The 23,304-nt window shown below is 35.9% G+C and overlaps 1 protein-coding gene across 1 annotated transcript in view; it reads left to right on the forward strand.

Annotated features, from left to right (window-relative positions):
• Positions 1 to 23,304, forward strand: part of Adamts19 (ADAM metallopeptidase with thrombospondin type 1 motif 19) — a 201,636-nt gene that overhangs the window by 62,189 nt on the left and 116,143 nt on the right. The window contains exon 7 of the mRNA XM_036205317.1: positions 13,579 to 13,622. Within this exon, the coding sequence (XP_036061210.1) occupies positions 13,579 to 13,622 (44 nt within the window). The remainder of the gene's footprint in view (positions 1 to 13,578; positions 13,623 to 23,304) is intronic.

The following is a 23,304-nucleotide window of genomic DNA, read 5'->3' on the forward strand; positions in this document are numbered from 1 at the left end:
GTTGTAAATACCAGGCCTTATAAACAAATAGATTTGGGGGGAACAGTATAGTCCAAGGTGAATTATTTAGTAAATATGCAAATTAGTTTGCTTAGAAAAAATATAGACCAGTGGATTATTATTACTCATTATTTCATGTTAGTTATTTTCTGGTTTGTTTTCTCAACATGAATTTGATAAGATGTGAAAAGAAAATAACATGCATTAGAATGATTAAGAGCTAGAAAAAGGAATATTAAAATTGTATATAGAAAAAGGAAATATTTCAAATTTAAAGCTAGAGTAAACTTGTGAGACAAAGCACATGATGACAAAATACATATATTATAGAAAATAAATTGGATTCCAGAGCATAACAACATTTTAACGTCAGTTAGCTCAGTTATAAACATGTAACTAGTGAGCCTAACACTATGTTTGATCAATAGCAAACACATAATTAAAACAGGTACTAGTATTTTCTTATTACTGGTGCCGATATTAAAGAATAGAGAAAGGATTAAACAGAGGCAAAGATGTAAGCAAAAAGGTCTGTAGCATGAGTGATGTCTGCAGACACTGGAACTTTCTTTGTATCTCTGCAGTGATTTTCTTTAACCGGATGTTTTCGTATGGATTTGGAGCACAACTTGAGTCTTATGGCATGGTAGCATGTACCAGGAGTCCTAACTACTGTGGCACCAAAGGGAGAGAGTCCCCTGAACTCATGTGTTAGAGTTCAGCCTGGGCTGCATAGGGAGATCTCTTCTCAAATGCACACAAAACTTCCTGTAGTATGAATCTGAAAGAGTCTTATTAATAAAACTCAAACCCGAGGCCAGTTATTGGGGTGAATGCTGGAAGATCAGAGAAGCAGAACAAGCCACAGCTATTTCACCTTGCTAGTTCCTCAGGTGATCCTGTTTCCTCAGGCTGGAAGCTTCTGAGTCCTCCTCCACATGAATCTCAGCTGAACTGTGTTGCTCCAAAGCTTAACTAACTACATGCTTTTTCCTCCTTAGTTCCTGGTCCTCACGCCTTATATACCTTTTTCTTTCTGCCCCCACTCCCTGGGATTAAAGGCGTGGGTCACCATGCTTAGCTGTTTCTAAAGTGGCCTTGAACTCAGAGATCTGGCTAGCTCTGCCTCCCAAGTGCTGGGATTAAAGGCGTACACCACCACCGCCCAACTTCTGCTATGGCTTACTCTTCCCATTTTCTAGACACCATTTCTGGCTCTGTTCTAGTGGCTGTCTGTTCTCTGACCCCAGATATGTTTATTTCGGGGAACACACAATATTTCAGGGAACACAATACCCACCACAACTTCCCACATTGATTATGTGAGCATAATTACAGGAATTTACAGTCAATGTCAGGAATTGGTGAGCTCAAGGGATTCAGTTTCTACCAAAAAAAAAAAAAAAAAAGCAACTATCGGATACTTTATACCTAAGGAACAGCTATCTCCTTGTCAATAAAAAGTGTCTAGATAGTTTACTCATGTAAAGGAAAGCCATCTAGCACACTTTTAGGTGGTCTGTAGATTTCACTCAGTAAGTAAAGTACTTGTTTAGCATGAGTAAGATTCCCTGGGTCTCCTCTTCACTTAGCTGCTGGTTTCCTATGACATCCTGTTGGCTGACTGTTGGCCTTGAATTCTGGGAGAATGGAATCCTATTCAGAAAGTCCTTCCCTGCAGTTACATTTTGTAGGTTCCTGTGTTTATGTCTAGCAATTTCAGTATTTCAGGTGTCCCATGAAGGTCTTTGATCCACTTGGATTTGACTTTTGTTCAGAGTTGTAGATTTGGGTCTGGATGGACTCGAAGCAGATTTCAACTGGCGTTTCCAAGAAGAACATCAACGATTACTCCTCAAATCATTAAAACATGGAAAGAAAAAGAAACAGAGGGAACACCTCCAGATGCCCATGAAGTCAGTGTTGCTTTCACACCCAGACTAGGCAAAGATATGACAGCAACACAAAATTACAGGTCAAAGTCCCTGATAAATATCAATTCAAAACTCCTCAATAACTAACTACCTCTCACCATTATTGCTCTTTATAGCCTTCCCTAGTCAGGCATATGGGTGCTCATGTATATAGACCAAGTCAACAAACATAGATTATAATTAAAACTATCTGCTTGGCTAAGTACAGTAGAACACAGAATAGGATTCACATTTCATTCCTATTGTATAGTCCACATTTTCCTTAAAATTCTGTTCTAAACCTTTGTTTGCCCTTATATGTTTCTCAAAGAAAGGTTTTAGTGTATTTTCATCAGATAATGCAGTTTCATGTTCAAATTTTAAAGTGACTTTTACGTAAAAACTGTATTTTCACAATATAAATGTATCCTCATAGTGAAGTTGAAGAAATATTTTTACATCTTAACACATGATATTTGTTACACAAATCTTATGTCCCTCTCTTACTGGAACTTAGCATATATTATGTTATGAGTATGTACAGAGCACCTTCTTCATGTTGTGTACACATTTCTGCATTTGTTTCTTTCACCTTAAATATATCTTCAAAGTATTTCCATGGCATGCATTATATCAGGCACACTAAGCCCCACACTGGTTGTCTCCTGGTCCTAATCTTTCAGGCTTGATGGGTCAAAAATTCTTCTTCCTTCTTTAGTATTTTAAGGCTCTTGTGATTGCACACTGGGTCTGTATGTAATATCTTTGGTAACCTCCCCAACTCAAGATGCTGAATTGAGTCAAAATTGCACGGTTCCTTGTGGTAAATTCATTCCCAATTCATTTATTTTACTCGTTATAGAAAATTTTAGTTTGGCGCTCTCTGAGGAAAAAAAAAATGTCCTACGAAGATCTTTATCTATGACACTAAATATGTGCCAATACTCATTTAGAGTACTAAAGTATTTGTCTGTCGATGCTATACACACATATACTCTTCCCGGGGGCTTAGTGACTGTTCTTCCTCACCCACCTGTGGGATGAGGCTTATGAGGAGGATCCATATCTCTCTGCTGCCAGTACCACACTGCTGAAAACCAGTGCGCTAAAGAGAAAGTTTTAGTCCTAAATGACCTCGAACTATCTGGTCAGAAACTTCTAAATGAGTGTTTTGAGTAATCTGGAAGAACGCTTTACTTGCTAAATAGTGTAAAATAATGATGATCAAACCTTTAATGTGTAAGGAAGCTGTGAAAAAATGTAAGAAAAGTTAATCACCAGGGATCCCTTGTTCTTTTCCCTATTTGTCAGATTAATTTAAAACCGAGTTATGTGTCTATTGAACGTTCATCTTAGACAATTGCTAAATGTTGTGTGCTACATGGACACATCCCTAGGAAGAAATTGTAGCTCAGGGATTAATTTTGGGCTCAGCTCAAATGTGTAATGTCCTTATAAGTCTGAACCTATCTGAAGTAATATGTTTGTTACATTGTTCTCTGTGATAAAATGAAGTACATAGTTTACAGCTGACCTAGTGTTGTGGCCTCCTGGTAACAGAAACACAAAAAAGCATCTTCCATTGGTCAACACTACAATTTCATAGCATCATTATCACACTTCTCTCTGATTTATGGAGAGAGCTTGAATCTCTGGCTCTTGAAAATATTTTTATTTAAAATTTAATTTTGATAATAATTTTTGCCTTTCACATTCATTGAAATGATTCTGGTTTATTTGTAATCCTTATGAAAAATAATTTCAAATGAGTGCCATTGGCAAGAAAGATAGAAAATTTAATAAAGTAGAGATGGCAGAAGTATCTTGATTTTAATAAAAAAAAATCACAGACTCATGTCTGAGTGAATCATTTATAGGTATATCCCAGGGCACTGTAAAACTTTACAATGAGGTTTATTCTCCGATGCATCTTCATTCTTGGAAATTAAAGATGATTTTTTCAATATAAGTCAGAATTTATTGGTCTTCTCAGTTTAGACTGAAAGTATCATTTCCACAACTCACATAATGAAATTCTCTAAGGCCAACTTTATGACCACCAAGTCAACATGAACTGAAATACTGATTTGAATCTACTTAAACACTGATCTAGGCTGCAAAGACATTTGTACTCTCCAACACACACACACACACACACACACACACACACACACACACACACACACCAATCTTGGAATATCTTGAAATTAGTAATATATTCCTTTGGTCATCTGGAAAAACATCTCTGATAGCAAAGATTAAGAATCCCAGTGTCATTTGAGGTTAAATGCGACCAACTCACTCTTCAGCTTTAATGGCGATGCTTCCAGTGGTTTTGATAAGAGGACTTTTCAGATTCTATGTAAAAAGCATACATTATTTATTTCTTTGTTATACTAAGTGAACAGAAATTGGCTATGCAAAGACTCTCAGTGCCCTTGACAGTAAGCAGTGTAGTTAGTCCTAGTTTTATAATATTGTTTACTTACAGATGAAGTCCCTTGGTTCACATTATGTACATTACATAGTCCTGTTGGAGCCTCATGCACTATGATTTGATGTATTATATATTTGGGGGGGGAGCATATAAACTCTTTCCTCCTGTATCTGAGTGTACTTTATGCTCTGTGTTGACTGTATTTTATGTGGTTCTTTAATTTGCTGTAATACCATATCATTTGGTATCATCTGCTTGGCTGTTTTATTCTGTTTGTTTGCCACCAATAAAATTAAAAATACAACTGTCTGTTATTTATTTAATACAACATCACCTTAGGCTTCTTGCCCATTGATCCCCAGCGTCACAAAGGTGAATCTGCATCATTTTTTGTAGGACTCTAGAGAGTCCTGTTTAATTTATCACCATGGCATTTCTTATATCCAGATGAAGAGCACATAATACATGTCATTTCATTGGAACATCCTGGTCCTGCTCTGTGCAGAAGCACATTATGACACATGTAAATGCACCTCATATTTTAGTGATGCTCACCCTGTACAATTTGGCATTATGTCTCTGTGAAAAACTGATTACTGTAGCTCTCCATGTTGAGTGTTTTTTCATCTGTTTACTGTGTATATAACAGCAACCCTTTTCTACAACCTTTCATCTACAGTCATATTCCTACCCAGGATACATTTTACTACTTGGAAATACATTTGCCTTCATTATTGAAATTAGTTCAAAATACAGAGATTGAATTTGTGTAGGTTGACCACTACATGAAGCAAGTCTGAAGTGGCTAAGATGTCCATAATCACAAAGTCCATAATCACCAAAGAACCAGGCATGAGGAAAGACAATGAAGGGAGCATGATGGGAATTTCATCCTCTGATGTTAGAGCATTAATAGTCACTAACAACCTCGTCTAGCCTTTATACACTCTGAAAAGGCTGAATTCATTCTAGGAGCCATGTTTTGTTTTTTGTTTTTTGTTTTTTCCTTTTGTTTATTTAATTAAAATACAATCATATATCATATCATTTAGTACTTCTGCTCCCTTCTTTCCCTTCCATGTAACCCTCTTCAACCCTCCAATTTATAAGACCTCCTCTTCTTTAACCATTTATATATATATGATACATACACATATATTTATAAACATATAAATACAACCTGTTGACTCTGTTCAGTGTTGCCTGCTCATGTATGTTTCTAGGGCTAATGATTTGTCATTGTTCCAATTGATACATCTGTAGTACATCTCCTACACCTAAGGTTCAGAGCACGTCGGGAAAAAGGAGATAGAAAGACTGTAAGAGGCAGAGGGCCAGGATGTCTGCTATGAGATTGTTTCTCCTAGAAATGACAGGGGAAACTACACTCATGATGTGCCAACAACATGGATGCCTAAAGAAAATCAGAACAGTTCCAACAGCAGTTGACATTCCAACATTGATGGAGGAACAACTTTCATTTAGAAGCTTATGCTTAGAAATTATGAGCAAAATATATGAATTAACAAAAGGTATTCTCCATAGAAAGATGCTGGGGTGGGTGGTCGGGCAGGAGCACAGCTTTAAGATTTAACTTAAGGCTGTCAACAAAATACTCAATTTTACGTAATCCCTTAAATATAGCCCTAGAAACACATGTTTTAGATGAAAGCAATCATGTTTTACCTAAAGGCACAAGTTTTCCAGTGTTTTCTTTCTTTCTTTCTTTCTTTCTTTCTTTCTTTCTTTCTTTCTTTCTTTCTTTCTTTCTTTCTTCCTTCCTCCCTCCCTTCCTCCCTCCCTCCCTCCCTCCCTCCCTCCCTTCCTTCCTTCCTGTCTGTTGAAGGGACTGTTACAACTTTGCCTTTGGGGGAAGTTTAGTTGCAATAGTTGTAACATGTATGAGATAAAATTTTGTATCATCACTGACGTACATGAACTTCCATCTGAATTTGCAGTGTGTTGTTAGGACGTTCTTTTTTTAAATTTAAGTCACAGGCATGAGAACTCGAAGGGCAAACACGTAATCAGATTATTTAGTTCATCAATATTTGCTTTCTGTTCTTTGCTGTTTCTTTTTAACAGCTAAAAATGAATTTTACTTAGGGACTTTAATTCATTTGGAATAATAGACTTTAAGGCTTATGTTCCTAAGAGCCAGCTATAAGTGTCCAGGAAAAATTAACATCCTATTACTATTTTAGCAGCATGGAGAATGATAGTATATGGAGCAAAATCTTAAAATGTCTTCAGAAGAGTTTCAACATTGCATTATTACTAGTACAGAAACACATAGTAACTATGAAACAGCTTATCTTACCTCTACATACGTCTATTGCGTTTTGGAGATGGGACAAACTCATCACAGTCAGATAAGACAATCTCTTTTCTACAGGTGTCTTTGGCATAAGAGGATGAAGATGTGATGCTAAATCACATAAAAAAACAAGGAAGAGGTTAAAATTCAAGAGGGCCTCAGTCTATCTTAGTTGAATTCCAGGGAGTTTTTGGACATGGGATCTCAGCTAAGACACCCAAAAAATTAAAAAAGAATCCCTCTTCATTTATTATAGAGACATTTTGTTTGTTTATTTGTTTTTGGCTTTTCAAGACAGGGTTTCCCTGTGTAGCTTTGCGCCTTTCCTGGAACTCACTTGGTAGCCCAGGCTGGTCTCGAACTCACAGAGATCTGCCTGGCTCTGCCTCCCGAGTGCTGGGATTAAAGGCGTGCTCCACCACTGCCCGGCGACTGGAAAGATTATTATGGAGACATTTATATGATAAGCCACATACTTGCATTAATTTGTTATGTATTGGCAGAAAATAATCTGTGCATTCCTACATATTAGTTATAATTGCATGAATTAATTTCATAATAAGTCCCCTGTCCCTAGTACTACAACGACATTTAGAGTTTGCACTCCCTCATGTCTCCTCAACTCTTTCACATTACTCCTGCAATTGAAGTTGATTCTATGTCTGTTTCATAGAACTTTTGTCAGAAATTTGCCAGGAGAAAAGATGAGTAGTTTCATGAGTGTTTATATTAAAACAATTCATCACTATCTCATTCCTATCATCACTACACATTTTGTTTTCCTCTAAACGTTTGAAGGAAAAATAATTTGTTTCAATCACTGATTTTGCAATAATTCATAATCCTCAATTGAATAAAGATAGCTTTGAACAGGTGTTAAAAGATGAATATTTTGGGCTGGAGAGATGGCTCAGAGGTTAAGAGCACTGACTGCTCTTCCAGAGGTCCTGAGTTCAATTCCCAGCCCCCACATGGTGGCTCACAACCATCAGTAATGAGATCTGGTGCCCTCTTCTGTGTACATAATAAATAAATAAATCTTTTTAAAAAAAAGGTAAGTATTTTCAAGTTGTAATGCATACCTGTAGTTCTAGCTTTCAGGAGGCAGGAGAATCACCTTGACTAATCAGACAGTGGAGCCAGTCTGGGCTACATGATACCCTGTCTCAAATACAAACAAACAACAACAAAGAAAAAGAAGTATTTGAGTTTTATTGAGACAATAAGAACTTATTATTGAAACATTAATGTGGACCTTTAAAGGATTTAATCAAAGTTTTTGCATATTAAAATAATGCATATGTGCCCTTTTTCTTTGCACATTGATATATGTTATTAAATCTATTGTTTTATGATAATTTCTATCTGGTAAGTCACAGATGAGTTCATTTTGTTGAATTTTGTGTTCATATGGTTGACTAGATAATAAGAAAATGCCCATTTTAGAACACTTAGAAATTGAATTTAAAGTAGAAGCAGCATCATTTATGTGCACATAATAGACGTAAACTAAAAGGTCTGTCAAAGAGCAATGTGACTTTAGGAGGAAATGCAGTAGCTGCCCAGGGGGAGTTTGTTCTTTGAAATACTTCCTTTGAAGTACGTTGTACATCCTGTTTTGTGATTTTTTTAAAAGTCTAGCAGAAGAAAGCTGTGTCAAAGTAGGAAATAGAAATGAAACCATTACAGGTGACTATAACTTATGGATATCTAGACCTTACATAAAAGTATATGTGTAATCATATCTCTAGCATCAACTATAGCCTGTCAGGATCACTCTGAATCATTCAGGATTATAGGATGGGAACAAAATACTCCCCCCAACCAATCACCCCAGGAGTACCACCCAAAGGCAACTCAAATAAAGAACCATTAATTGACTTCATAATTAACTCCAAAGTGCACAGTTGGATTATCTTTGATTATAAAAAGCCAATGTAACATTAATGAGTAACACATTAAAAACAATAATGACAATTAAAAAATAAACAAGCTTACATGATTAAGAGTGAAAAGACAGATATATGACAGTGAAATACTTGGAAAGCAGAATACCTGCTTTGAACACTGAAAAACAACGCTATAAAAATATGGTGTTTATGCTTTAAAATCTTCATTTGTTGGTTGAGGAGCAGATTAGGTATAGATAAGTTGGGCATTAATGAGATGGATAGTAAATCTGAGGTCTTCAAGAAGACTGTACGGAGTGGTTAAGAGCTGGAATACAAAAAGCTATTGAGAGTTTGCTGAAATGAGAGTGAGGATTGATTGACATATGCCTCAGGATATTCCAGGGAAACAGAGTAGAAAGGCTGGCTGTAAGAGATAATCCTACAAATTTCCCTGTGTTTATAGATCTTAAGAATTGGAAACAACTCAAATATCAAAAAAGATAAATAAAAACAATATCGGCACCTCAGCACATAGGTACAACTGAAGAAATGACTCAAAAGAGAAGAAATGTCAAAACTAAACAGAAACCAAATGTATGAAATAAGAGCAAAAAAAAAATATGATGTTAGATACAAACCAGTATTTATGAGTGAGAGAATGCCAACCTAAACTTCTCTCTTCAAATCCAGGCATGATGGCACACACCTTTAATCTCAGCACTCTGGGGGCAGAGGTAGATGAGTCTTTGTGAATTTGAGGCCAGCAGGGGCTACATAATGAGACTATGTCTCAAAATAATTACCACCAAAATTCTATAGTAAGAATAGTCAGCTTTCTATTTTGAATAAATGGAAGATACTGAAAACGAAGAAAACAAAACCTGGGGCAATTTGCTGTTATCGATGTTTACTTTGTTATTTGTAGAAAGAATAATGTGTTGTCTAGTTTTTTTTTTTTTTTTAAAGGGCAAATTGTAACGAATAAAAGAAAATTTTAAGCATACAGACAAATTGCTAAGTAAGCACTAATGGCTTTAAAAGGTTCCTATTTTGAGATTTATAAATGAAGATGGAAAACAACTGCATTAGAAAAAAGACTTCTGTGTAGTCATGGAAACCCGATGATGACAAATCCAGTGTGGTGATACACACATGTAATGCTATCACTGTAGAGACCGAGACAGTGTGATCCCTGGTGTTCCCAGGTCAGCTAGCTTAGTGTGCTTGCTGAGTACCAAGGCATACCAATTAAATCTATATCCAAATAAATAAACAAATAGCAAGGTGCCTAATAAGGAACAGCACCTAAGATTGATCTCTGACTTCATATAAGCATGCTCGTCTACATACACACACAAATAGAGTTGCCCATGTGTGAACGTATTTCTCACAAAAATAAATCAATAGATAGATGATAGGTATTATTTAAGCCAAGACGGAACTGAAGTATTTTACTAAGACAAAACAGAATAGCTGGGTATTGTGTACATCTATAAAGTCTACACTTGGTGGCTGAAGTAAGAAGATTGTCACAAGTTTGATGTATGCCTGGGCTACATTTAAGGCACTACTAGGCTATCCAGAGTTATATAGAAAGACTTTATATAAAAAAACAAAAACAAACAAACAAAAATGAAAAAACAAAACCCAAAAATTCAATAAAAACAGGAAAAGATAAGGAAGATGCCAAATTAAAAGCATTTAATGTCTTTGCTTTCATTTCTCAAGTTCTTTAACTGTGTAAAGGTGCGTTGCTTTTGTTTATGCTGCATTTGTTTAACAATGTAAGGATGTGTGTTTAACTATGTAAAGATGGGTTGCATCTGTTTCACCTTGCCTGTCTAAGGAACCTGATTAGCCTAGTAAAAAGCTGAAAGGTCAGTAGCTATGCAGAAGAAAGGCAAGGCAAGGCTCCAAGGAAAGAATAAATAGAAGGAGAAATCTAGGATCATAAAGGAAAAGAGAACGACTAAGAGAAGAAGGAGGAGAGAACTAGGGACACGTCTGGCGCAAGAAGTTAGGCAGACAGAGAGACATCGGGAAAGTAAGATACATAGAAAGAAAGAAGGTAAAAAGCCCCAAGGCAAAACATAAAGAGAAATAGGTTAATTTAAATTAAAAGAGCTAGCAAGGCTGAGTATTCAAAAGTAATAAGTGTGTGTCATGACTTGGTGACCCAAAAGAAAGAGCCTGGTACAATAGTAAGTCCAAATATACCAATAATAAATATAATCAATAAACTGAATAATTTGCCAGAAAATTATACAGCTAGCTTTACATGTTTTAACCATGTTCTATTTGCAAGAGACTCATAGAAAAATGAAAGTTGAATCTAATACCAAGGAAAACTATCCTAAAAGACACGTTAATGATGAGAACCTTAGGGAATGGTCTAGTTCATTTTTGTCATCTTAATGCAAAGAAGACTCTTCTTCGAGGAGGGAACTTCAATTGAAAGACCTCCATCCAACTGGGCTCTAGGCATGTAAGCATGTATGAGTGTGTTTGGGGAGCAGTATACTGTGGGTGGTACTGCCATTGATGGTCCTTGGAAGTATAAGAATGGAGCTGAAAATAAGCATGGAAGCAACCCAGTATAGCATTACTTCATGATTCTTGTCTGTGCACCTCCTTAAGCCCCTGCCCTGGCTTTCTTCAATGATGGACTGTGCTTGAGACATGTAAGCCAAATAAAGCCTTTCCTCCCCTGAGATGCTTTTGGTCAGTGTTTAATCATAGCAACAGAGAAACGAACTAGAAAAAGAGATAAATGTGATCTTTATCCGGAAATAAAACCAATAAATCAAAATAGATAAAATCCATAAAACTTAGAGAGTTTAATTATTCAATAACTTAGCTTTGAAGTGAAAAAAACAAAAATTAATAGACACATGGAAACATCAAAAAGTTATAACACTAATGGAATTTTAATATTTCTTCCTTACTAATAAATTCAAAAATCAGTCCAGAGTTGCTTATTTCATTAAACAATTCTGTCTCATGATATATAATAGGTTAATGTAAGGAATATGTATAGAAATATGTTTGAGAAAATAATGTACTGAAATATGCAATGAAATTTATAAGACCATACATAGCTGCCACACTGTAAAGGTTTCTGCCAACTCAACCAATGTGTAAATGGAAATGATTGTTAATATCAATATCATGGATGAGATTTCAGCAGTTCCACCTGTATCTTTTAGATGGTTAATATTTGTGTGTCTTTATTTATCAGTGTTTCCTAATTGTACAAAGATGTGACAGTTTAAGATTTACATATGTGCACATACTGAACTTGGACCATATTTATTTACCCTCTTCTACATTACCCTAAATACCCCCCTCTTTTCTTCTTATTTGTACACCAAGTTTTTCTTTTTTGCCTGTTTCATTAGGTTTTCCATTTGGTTTTTAGAGATTTTTTTATTATAAAATTTTGATCATGTTTTCCTTCCCCCCAACTTCCTTGTCCAGACCATCTCTCCCTCCCACCCAACTTTATGTTCTCTCTCTCTCTCTCTGTCTCTCTCTCTCCTCCCTCTCTGTCTGTCAACAATACAAAAGAAAAAAAAAGAGGCAGGGTGCAAGGCAAAGACATACCAAAATGATACAAAAAAGTCTGCTGAAAAAAACATGGAGTTCACATTGGTGTACTTTTTTAAAAGATTGATTGATTGTATATGAATGAATTTACATGCATCAGAGGCCAGAAGAAGGCATTGATTTCCTAGAAGTGGAGTTACAGGTGATTATGAACCACCATGTGGATCCTGGGAAACAGAGTCCAGATCCTCTGCAAGAGTAGTTAGTACTCCCAATTACTGATTCATCTCTCCATACCTGTGTACTGAATTTTTTAAAATGTATTTTCTATTTTACAATGGGATTCAGATTCAATAATTAATAGTGATCTTTTTAAAAAGCTAATTTCTGATATCTCTCTCACACACATATGCAAATATACACATGCAGAAATGGTAAATTAACTGTGCCAGCCTTGTTAAGAGTAAATTTTATATAAAACTTAAATGCTAAAGCATGGGCTATTGCTTATAATAGGTATAAGAATTGCAGCAACAAAGTAGTCCAACAAAAATACCAATAATTACTATATGTCTGACATTGTTTTAATACCTTATGTGGGAGACTCATGTAACTTGCATGATAAACCTGTATTTTACATGATTGTACATTGCTAGATCTTTTATACTACACAATAAGTATATAGGGCTGTACATGCCAATTATTCATCCAGCACAATAAACATATAGGGCTTTACAAGTTAGATCATTCATCCTGTACAACAAAGAATTAGATGAGGTGCCTGAGATGCAAGACGATTAAGTAAATTGTCTGAGGTCCCGACACTAAGAACAGGTAGATAAATGATCATTATTTCATATAGCATATCTCCTAAGTCAAACTCTGATTATGTTCTCTAAATTGTGGCCTCTGAAATCCTGAATATATGGAAACAAGAATATCATTAAGGAATGCTCTCTAAGATACAGCACTGTAATTCATAGAGCTCATTTATGTAAAATACTAATTACTTCACATCCTTTGGAAATCCCTTTCAGTCTTTGGGAATTTTTGCCAATCTTGGAAAGGAAACTGTAGATGGCTTTAAATTATATTCCTTACCTGTAAACTCTCAAGCTGGAAATTCTTTTGTCATAAGAAGTAGTGTTATAATATTTTCTTATGGTAAATCATTTCCCAACATCATAAACTATTTTTTGTAACAACACAATGACATTTTGCAGAAAAAATTAAAACAAAGCTGAGTTTTATTTCTGAAATACTGTCTACTGAATAGGAAGATTTCTCGTGACTAAATAATATTTTTTTGCTATTAAACTCTGATTAATCATTTTTTTAAAAATCTTACTCTGAGTTCTATTAAATTTGAGGGAATAGACAGTGTGGCCCATGTAACTGTGACTATGAGTCATGATGACTGACAGTTGTCTGAAAGAATTTATCTTTACTTGGATTTTCCACTTTCCTTTCTAGGAAAGATTTCTGTGTCCACAAAGATGAACCATGTGATACTGTAGGTAAGTATATGAGAAAAACTTTCAGTTGAAGAGCATTGGAGAATTTAAATGCACGTGTTGCTTATCTTCAGTAAATTATTTGAGAGTGTTGACACTGAAGGCATATTTTTGCAATATCATATACAAATATATATATATATATATATACATACATATTTTTGCAATGTCATATACATACATACATATTTTTTGCTATGTCATTATATATATATGTATATATATATGCTGCAACTATGTGTTAGATCCAATGTTAACATTTCACCTATTAATGAAATAGCTTAAAGTCATACATAAATTATACACTGCAGATATTTTATGTGTATTTTAAGACTATCATCATTTTTTTTGTCTTTTCTCAATGATGCACAGACACATTCAATAACACTTTATTATTGTTGGCAACACAAGGCCAAATACATTTATAATATAAGAATAGATTATATTTGAGTCATCTATACTTGAAGTTATTTGCAGAGAATAAAAAGAAATCCATCTACTTCGACTTACTGATGAATGCTCTTTGGGCACCAAGTAGCAAATTTTCCAATTTTTAATTGATATCAAAAACTCCCAGTAAGGTTACCCTGGAGCCAATAGAATACATGTGCCTGTCTTTCTGGTTATTGAACAAAAACCACATGTATGTCTACTAAAAACAAGGGCACCAATGTTATTACTTATTAAAAGAAACAAGACAGGTGGAGAGCTGGCTCGTCAGTTAAGAGCAGACTGTTCTTCCAGAGAATCTGGGTTCAGTTTCCAACACACACAGGGCAGCTCATAACTAACTGGCTTTATTTACAGTTCCAAGGGATCTGCTGACCTCTTCTCATTTTTTTTTTTTCTTTTATCTTTTTCTTTTTTTCTTTTTTCTTTTTTTGTTTTTGGTTTTTCAAGACAGAGTTTCTCTTTGTAGCTTTGTGCCTTTCCTGGGACTCCCTCTGTAGCCCAGGCTGGCCTCGAACTCACAGAGATCCGCCTGGCTCTTCCTCCCGAGTGCTGGGATTAAAGGTGTGCGCCACCACCGCCTGGCTTCTCATTTTTTTCTTGCACCATGCACACACATAGTGTATAGACATATATACAGGCAAAACACCTATACATATAAAATAGATTAAAATGTAAAAAAACAGACCTATGTATTATATGTGTGTGTGTGTGTGTGTGTGTGTGTGTGTATGAATGAATGTATATTCTTCCATTCTAGGTTATGTAGATGTAGGAGTAGGAATCATTATTAAGGTACATTCAAGAGTATGATCTGATTTTTGCATATATTGTGTAAGGTTTCTTTCTGTAGGGTAGCAAGTATTTTAACTTACACATTTGCAGATTCTCATTTGTTCATTGCAAATGAGCAATTAAAAATAGATAGATGGGTCATCAGTTAACATCCCTTGCTTCTCTTCAGAAGACCCAGATTCACTTCCCAACATCCACATGGCCGGGTCACTACAGCCCACAATTCCTGTCCTTGGGTAGCCAACTTTCTTCTGCCCTACATGAACACCAAGCATATCCATGGCACATATACATGCAGGCAAAACAGTTCTTAACATAAAACACTTTTAGGTGGCTAGAAATTTAAATGACTAAGTAGTTCTATCACTTAGGTTGCTCATCAGTATCCTCGTATATTTAAATTCTTGGATAAAGTGTGAAATATCATTACAAAGTAGTTGATGATTATGAAGTCTAGGGACTACTTGATTCAGAAGGGCCTGTTAGTACATAAGAGCTAAACACCCAAAGAAACCCGACTTCACTCAGATATAGTCTTCCACATATTCTCACCAGTTTCTTTTAGTTGTGTTCTTTTCCTTTACCTGACCACTGAAACACAACATGGTTTTAATCATCCTAACCACGGACTATTTGATCATCAATCACTCTTATCTCAATAGAGATGCACTTTCCACACACATTCACACATACCCAGATCTTTAAATGGCAGCCGATCAATGCCTCACCATGTTCAAACAAGTGCTGGGACTCCACCACTGAAGTGGCATCTGTGTGAGTTGTCTCTGCTGTTCAAGAACAGGATTTCAGATGCCAGGCCCAAGCCAGGTTAGCATATGAAGTTGCTCTGGGTGAGACTGCAAGCTGTCTCATGTTTGTCTCAAGGGGCCATCAATGGTTCCTACATGTATCAACAGATACAAATGAGGAATAATCCAACTCTGATCACTACAATCACAAAGGAAAGCAGGCCTACTATTAATATAGCATTCTCCACTGAAGATGTCTTTCTCCCAAGGTACACTTAAACCACTGAGTCTAAACCCTAGAACACATTTTAATGTTTAGGTTCATTGAAGTGGGAGCCAATGTAAATCTAAATTATTTAAGCCAGTTTAAGTCTTTTGTTTCTGTTATTTTAAGATGTGGGGGAAGAAATCTATCCTGATCCTCATGTATTCTGTCACAAAACAGAAGAGTATGGGACAATATTCGTAACTTCTCTTCTACAATCAGGACAATAGAGGATGTTTCTCTTTGATTTGTTAGGAAGTATAACACAGTTAGTTATTGTGTAGTGTGTCCGTATCCAGCCATCACTCTGCACCTCACAAATATATAGTACCATGTCAATCAGACATGTATACAATTGTATGCATGGCTGTTGGAGGACATGCTATGTCACTGCAAGGCAATTTTCTCATGCTATGTCACTGCAAGGCAATTTTCTCATGCTTTATAGTGATTGCATGTAGATTTATCTTGCTTTTTCCATTTTGATGAGAAGGGTGTTTCTAGGTTTGATTGGTTTTAAATAGACATATATAAGGTTTATCATGTAAAAAAAATTTTAGGCATTGATATTTTGTCAACTTTCTTATGAGGTTACGCGATCTCTAGTCAAGCAAAGAAATTTCAGGTTCAAATCAGTAAAACATTATTTATGCACATTTTATTTAAATCTCCCAATACAATGTGAAGGGTGGTAGTTCTGTCAGATGCTTTTCCTAAAACATGATCCTTCTTTCATGATTTATTTATCCTTGATTTGGCTTCAGCCTGTTAGATACTAGATGTTGTAACAAGGGTGTTCAGAAAGAGAAAGGAATGACTTCAGGGTTCATTAGTTTAGAAAATGAGTGGCTGAATGTTGACTTTTCTCCCTACACTTTCTGATAGAGCGTGGGGTGATTGACAGTGGTTAAAGGCTTCTAGTCCACGTCAGGGATTTGTGTTCTGTGAGGAGGAGGATAATGACGTTTAAAATCAATGGAGAACTTTGTGGCATGCATTGCAATTGCAGCAATGCTTTCGAGGATATTTCATTGAATGCCTTTAAAACCTGAGCTCTCCAGTTTCTCATCACTGTATTGTTTCACAGATGAAAAAGTCTCTGAAATAGAACAGATGGATCATGAATTTTGAAGTCAGACACCTAAGTTTAAATTAGGCTTAGGCTGTTTATTACTTTCTGAAAATGGCATGTTTTGTGTTTTTTGGTTTTTTTTTTTTTGGTTTTTTTTTTTTTTAATACCCCGAAAACCTGAATTCCCCTCTGGGTTAACACACTCTGACACTTGTAAAGCGGCTGCTTCAGACAGTCACTCAGTACCCGGCCAGGTCTGTCATAGCCTCTTTCTCAGTGAGGAATGGTCATATATTAGTGGGTATCACCGTGGGTATACAGGAGGGAGTGTGGATCTCAGTCCCGGATGTGAGCCATTTATTATACCATAGTACATTTATGTAATGGAGAGAAATGGAAGTGCACATCTGATTCTCATGCCTGTTGCCTGGACGCTTCTGTCCCAGAATTAGTGACTATGATGTGAGGGGCCTCTTTGTTTGTTTGTTTGAGAAAGGTTCTTGCTAGGTAGCCCTGGCTGGTTGGGAATTCACTACATAGACTAGGCCTCTTAGAACTCACAGATCCATCTACTTCTGTCCCCAGAGCACTAGAATTACAGGTATTTTCCTCCTGGCAGTGAGTGTCAGTAGGAAAAAAAGTGACGGAAAAATTAATGCACTGTCTGATTTTGTTTAGGGCTCTTAACCTACCATTGCTTTTCATCATTAATAAAATTGCTAACTGTATTTAACCTGCATATATCTCTTGACTGGATGCTAAGGGACCTGCTAAAAGGGTGTTTTAGAAGTCCAGGGTTCTATTGATTGTCTTTGGAAATACTACTATGAATATGAAATTATTGATGATCTGTGAGAAGGCTTAGTGTCTGTGTGAGTGTGAGTGTATGTGTGTGTGTGTGTGTGTGTGTGTGTGTGTGTGTGTGTTCATGTTCATGTGTGTGCATTTGAGTATGCATGTAACTGCTGAAGGATTTTACACGATGGAAGACTGGAGAGGTGATACTTATCTCTGGTAGGGGAAAATACCAACCACCCTGATTTCCAGCTCCACAGTGTCCCAGCCCTCTCTGCACTCCATTGTTAAGACATGGTGCTTTGGTATTCAGAAACTGCAATATTTTTTTAAACAGATTATTCTTTGACTGTTTGTGTTCAGGTTAGAATGATGTAGTTTATTTTCTCTGTGCTTCTGAATATTTTGGCTTTTGTTATTAAAATGGCCTAAAGGCCACCTCTGGAGCAACTGCTAGAGAGAAACACATGTAGACACTAAACTTATTTAAATAACTAATTTATGTTGACAGTTTGCATGTAAGAATTCACAGACATTTCCCTTTCCAGACACTAGTACGTTCTCTAAATCACATTTCTGTAGAAGGAATCATTTTTATTTGGTGAGAGGAAGAGGTTAAGCCTCATTTTAATGCTTATTTTTCATTAAACAGCATTTTCTCCCATATCATGGCTCCAAAAGCAGAGAGAAGTATGTAGACTTTAAAGACTTAAAAGATACTACTGAGGTCAACTATTTAATGCCTTTTACATTCAATATTATATTTAATACTCATACTTGCATAGAATATGTTTGGATCCGATCCACCTCACCATTCCTTCCCTTCCATTCCACCTTTTCTCTTTTTGTCTTTTACTCCATAATTCATATGCTCCCTCTCTTTTTTAAAATACTCACTGAATTTGTTAATGCTGCTTATATGTTCATTGGTATACAAACATCTACTGGAACATGTGTAGCCTCTTAGAGCCTACATCCTTGAAAACAAAAAGTAACTTTCTTTCTCCCAAGAGGCATTAACTACTACTAGATCCCCAGCTAAGGGCTTCATGACCCTCCCTCCTGAATCCGTGCTGAGATTAGGTCTGGCTTGTTATTGTACAAGCATTGTGTATGCTGCCATAACCAATGTGAGTTTGTGTGTGCGGCTGTTGTGTCTGGTAAATGCTACTTTGCTAGGGAAAACCACTCCCTTTGGCTCTTATATCTTTCCACTCTCTAATCCACTCTCTAGTCTAGTCTGGGGAGGATGTGATATAGATGTTCATTTAAACCTGTGGACTCCACAGTCTTCCTCTCTGCATATTGGCCTGTATTGTGTCTCTGAATTAATTGCTACCAACTGCAAAGAATAAGCTTCTCTGATAGGTGGAGAGAAGCAATAATCTAGTAGTGTAAGATAATAACTTAGGGGACAATTTATTACTATGTCCATTTGGGAGAATAACAATAGTAGGTCCTGCTGAGCTGTGACCTAGACAGCCGTAGATTGTTGGATTAGTTAAGGGTATGGGGCATACAAGCTTTCAATCCAATCAGAAAGTGACTGGTTTACTTCTATAACATATTTCTGGGGAGACTGTCCCCACCCCACCACAGGGTATTGGGCAACTCCATTTAAACCTCTTTTACCTATGTTTGTGTATATATTTTGGGGAACTTCTACAGTAGGTGTTTTCACACTGTGTTTTCAAAGGTCTTTAGTGTTTTTCTTTCCTATACTCCCTTCTCTATCCAGCCTTCCCATTCCCGACTGAATGTATCTCTTCTTGTTTCATTGTTTCTCTTTCCTCTCATGCCACCTACATTTTAACCCTCTCTCCTTGAAATACCTTCATGGCCCCTTATTAGCTTTCTACCTTATATGTATAATTCAACTTAAACACATCTAAAGGTTCAAAATTAGCATCCACGTATGAGAAAGTGCATGTATAGCATTTGTCTTCTGGGTCTGGTTACCTCTCTCAGAATGATTATTTACAGTTCGATCCTTTTAACTGTTATGAGTTTCATTATTTTTCAATGCTGAGTAATATCTGTTGTGTATATTCACCACATTTTCTTTATCCATTCGTCCACTGATGGATAATTAGGTTGTCTCTATTTCTTAGCTTTTGTAAATAGAGCAGGGAAAGTATGGAGTACTCCAGCTTATTCTGAATAAGAAACGCAGCAGGAAAGGCATTGAAACCAACTGACAAATGGGACCTCATGAAACTAAAATACTTCTTTACTTCAAAGAACACATAATTACAGTGAAGAAGCAGCCCAGAGAATGGGGAAATAATTACCAGATATACATCTGATAGTCAGTCTCTCTCTCTCTCTCTCTCTCTCTCTCTCTCTCACACACACACACACACACACACACACACACTCACTCACTCTCTCTCTCTCATACATATCCTAAAGACCAAGATATAGCTCAAAAACCTAAACACCAAGAAAAAAAAACAATTAAAAATTGGGACATGCAACTAAACAGAGTTCTCAAAAGATGAAATACAAGTGGCTGAGAAAAATACTTTAATGGTTCAGCTTCCTTAGCTTTCAGGAAAAAGCAAATCAGAACTACTATAAGGCTTCACCTTATACTTGTCAGAATGGCTAAGACAGAAAGACAAATAACCAAAAAACTGACAACAAATGCTGGCATGGATGTGGAGGAAGGAGAATACTCATTCACTGTTGGTGGAATTCCAAACTGGTCTAGCCACTATGGAAATCAGTGTGAGGATACCTGTAAAAGCTAGAAATAGACTTACCATGTGATCCAGCTATGCCACTCTTGGGCAAATTGCCAAATACTCTACATTCTACTACAAAAATACCTGCTCATCCTCACTTATTCCTATTATATTTTAAAGTCTGCCATGAAAAAAATGCATTAGTTTATGCATTCATGAAACTTTAAACTTGCTGTGTTCATAATTGTCAAATCCTCAATACAATTGAAATGCTCTTCAGTAGGTAAATAGAATAAGCAATTTATGGAAAGACCATTATAAAAAATATGTCATCTAGAGATGGAAAAGAAGGAGCTGTTGGTCTGCTTAACTCCCTGGAAAGACCTCAAAACAAGCTTAATGAAACAAAGGCTTAAAAAAGGTTCAGAGGTTATGAGTACATAAATAGGATGATCTTGAAGGACAAACATGGCAACACATAGGAGAGATTAGATTTTGCGTTTCGCAGTAGAAGCAAGGCTGACTTTGTCTTCCATAATTCTTAGCTGCTGTTGGATATCTTCTTAGGTGCTGTCCAGAACGTAAGTCACATAGTTCATATGTCTACTTTGGCAAGACATGTTGTGGAGCTATCTTGTGGACACATGATTCTAAAGCATAAGAACAAAGCTTGTTGTCCTTTACTCACTTCTCAAAGCCTTACAGTTCAAAATTGATATTAAGTGTAACTTTTGTCTCTACTAGAAACTGCTTAAATGCAGCTCAAACACTGGAGACTGAAACATATTTAAACATCTTTCTTCTCAAATCAAAACCATATTAATTAGGAAATATCCAAATACTTCCATGTGGTTTATTAGAGCTATTCTTATGAACATTGAGGAATGGCAACTATGTGTGCAGCGCCGGTTACCCAAAGTCATCCACAGAAGTGGTATTTGCTAAGTATCTCTTACAAGACAGCATTGTCTCTCCAAACTTTTCAAGAATTTACTTTGGTAAAAGATAATTATTTTTACAAATAAAGGCAGGCCTGTTTAATATTTAAAGTCACCATGTTTCTGGCAGGTTCACATGTACTTGGAATTCAGTGTCTAAATTGTTTAGCACTCCTGCTCTGCTGGGGAGTTATTGCCAATGTGAAGACTGTTTTAGAGAGAACAAACTTTCCCAAATCTAACATGAAATTGCAAGACAGTCTTTTTTTTATTTGATACAAGAGCACTAATCATTAATTTTAGACAAGTTCTTAAAATGGCCTTATGGAGTATAATTGGTATCCAACATCTGCATCTATTTAAATTGTATAGTTTGATCAGTTTAGACATGAATGTCAATTCCTAAAATCTTGTTTTTCATTACTTTGCCTACTTTATACTCCATCAAATAGATCATGAACAAATCAGTATTAAAGTCCATTTAGAAATTTAAAAAAATTAACACTTTTTTTTGGGGGGGGGAACGCCATAAAACTAAAATTGTACTGGAAACTACACTTGGAGTCACTTATCCTTAAGTGTATATTTAACTTGATGAATTATACCCAAACATTACATTAAGCTGGTCAGTGGTAGCACACACCTTTAATCCCAACATTCTGGAGGCAGAAACAATTAGATAGATCTCTATGAGGTTGAGGGCAGCCTGGTCTACAGAGGGAGTTCCAGGACAGTCAGAGCTCCACAGAGAAAGCCTGTCTTGAAAAACCAAATCAAACCAAAACCAAAATAAAACAAAACAAAACATAAACCCCCAAAACAAAAAACTCAAACCATTATATTAAGCTTATATTTATAGTATTATAACTTTAATCTCTCTAATAATAAATATAGCATTTTATTTATAATCACATTTAACAATAAATGTTTGTAGTTGTATTTGTTTCAAAATTGTAGTAGTATTTAGATTTCTCAAATCTCTAAACATATTTTTTTTACTTAAATAGATGACTATATTGAGAACAAAGCAACTTATTAAGAAAAAATTATTAAAAATAAGCACAGAGATGGGAGCCAAACCATTTGAAAGTTTGAATGTTTTTACTAAGAAAGTAATTTCTACAGTTTTGGTAGCCTGGTGTTTGTCCCTGTTCAATACCTTTGGGATATGATTATGTTATAATATTATAAGTGTGTATTAGCCAAAATTCCTGATTTATATGCAATCAGAACACAAATGTTTTCCATCTGTATGCTTAGCATTACTTCACACAAATTAATTCTGGCTAATCTCAACTTTCATAAAAGTCTGGTTGTTCATCTCTAAGGCAGATGAAATCTTCAAAACCAGTTAATTTATTTTGTTTGTAAGTAAAATGATATAGGGAGCCTGAGAACTCTGACTTTAGTTATCAAAAGGAAATACTGATTCCCAGCTAGGTTTGTGGAGACTCAGCAATAAGTTTCTGTCATTGAATTGCTTGTATGATTCACCATATATGACCTTTTTAGTGTGCCACCACACTGTATTTTCTGGTTCAGTAGAAAGTGGATTAGAGTTTTAGGTTTTCTATTTTATGAATGGGTTATAAAGGATAAATCAGAACAACCATAGACTGTAGGATCTGGTTCCATTTAAAAGTTTAATCTTCCAAAGTCAAGTGATCTGCTCTGATAGTCTGAAGAGGAATTAGAAGCTCACATGAAGGAGAATAATGTAGAATATAACAGAAAGGACACACAATTACCTTCTCATTGCCTTAGTGAGGAGGACAATTGTCCTCAAGACCAGGGGAAAAGGTGGCTGCGACTGTGTTCTCTGCTGTGACCTCCTTCCCTTCCCTCAGAAGTTCGGGTTATTCCTAAGTACTTACTTGTACCACCTTTTATTTCCTTCTTCCTGCATAGCACCAACATTTTGTCTAGAACCTTGC

The sequence above is a fragment of the Onychomys torridus genome, chromosome 13, assembly GCF_903995425.1.
Source record: "Onychomys torridus chromosome 13, mOncTor1.1, whole genome shotgun sequence".
Lineage (NCBI taxonomy): Eukaryota > Metazoa > Chordata > Mammalia > Rodentia > Cricetidae > Onychomys > Onychomys torridus.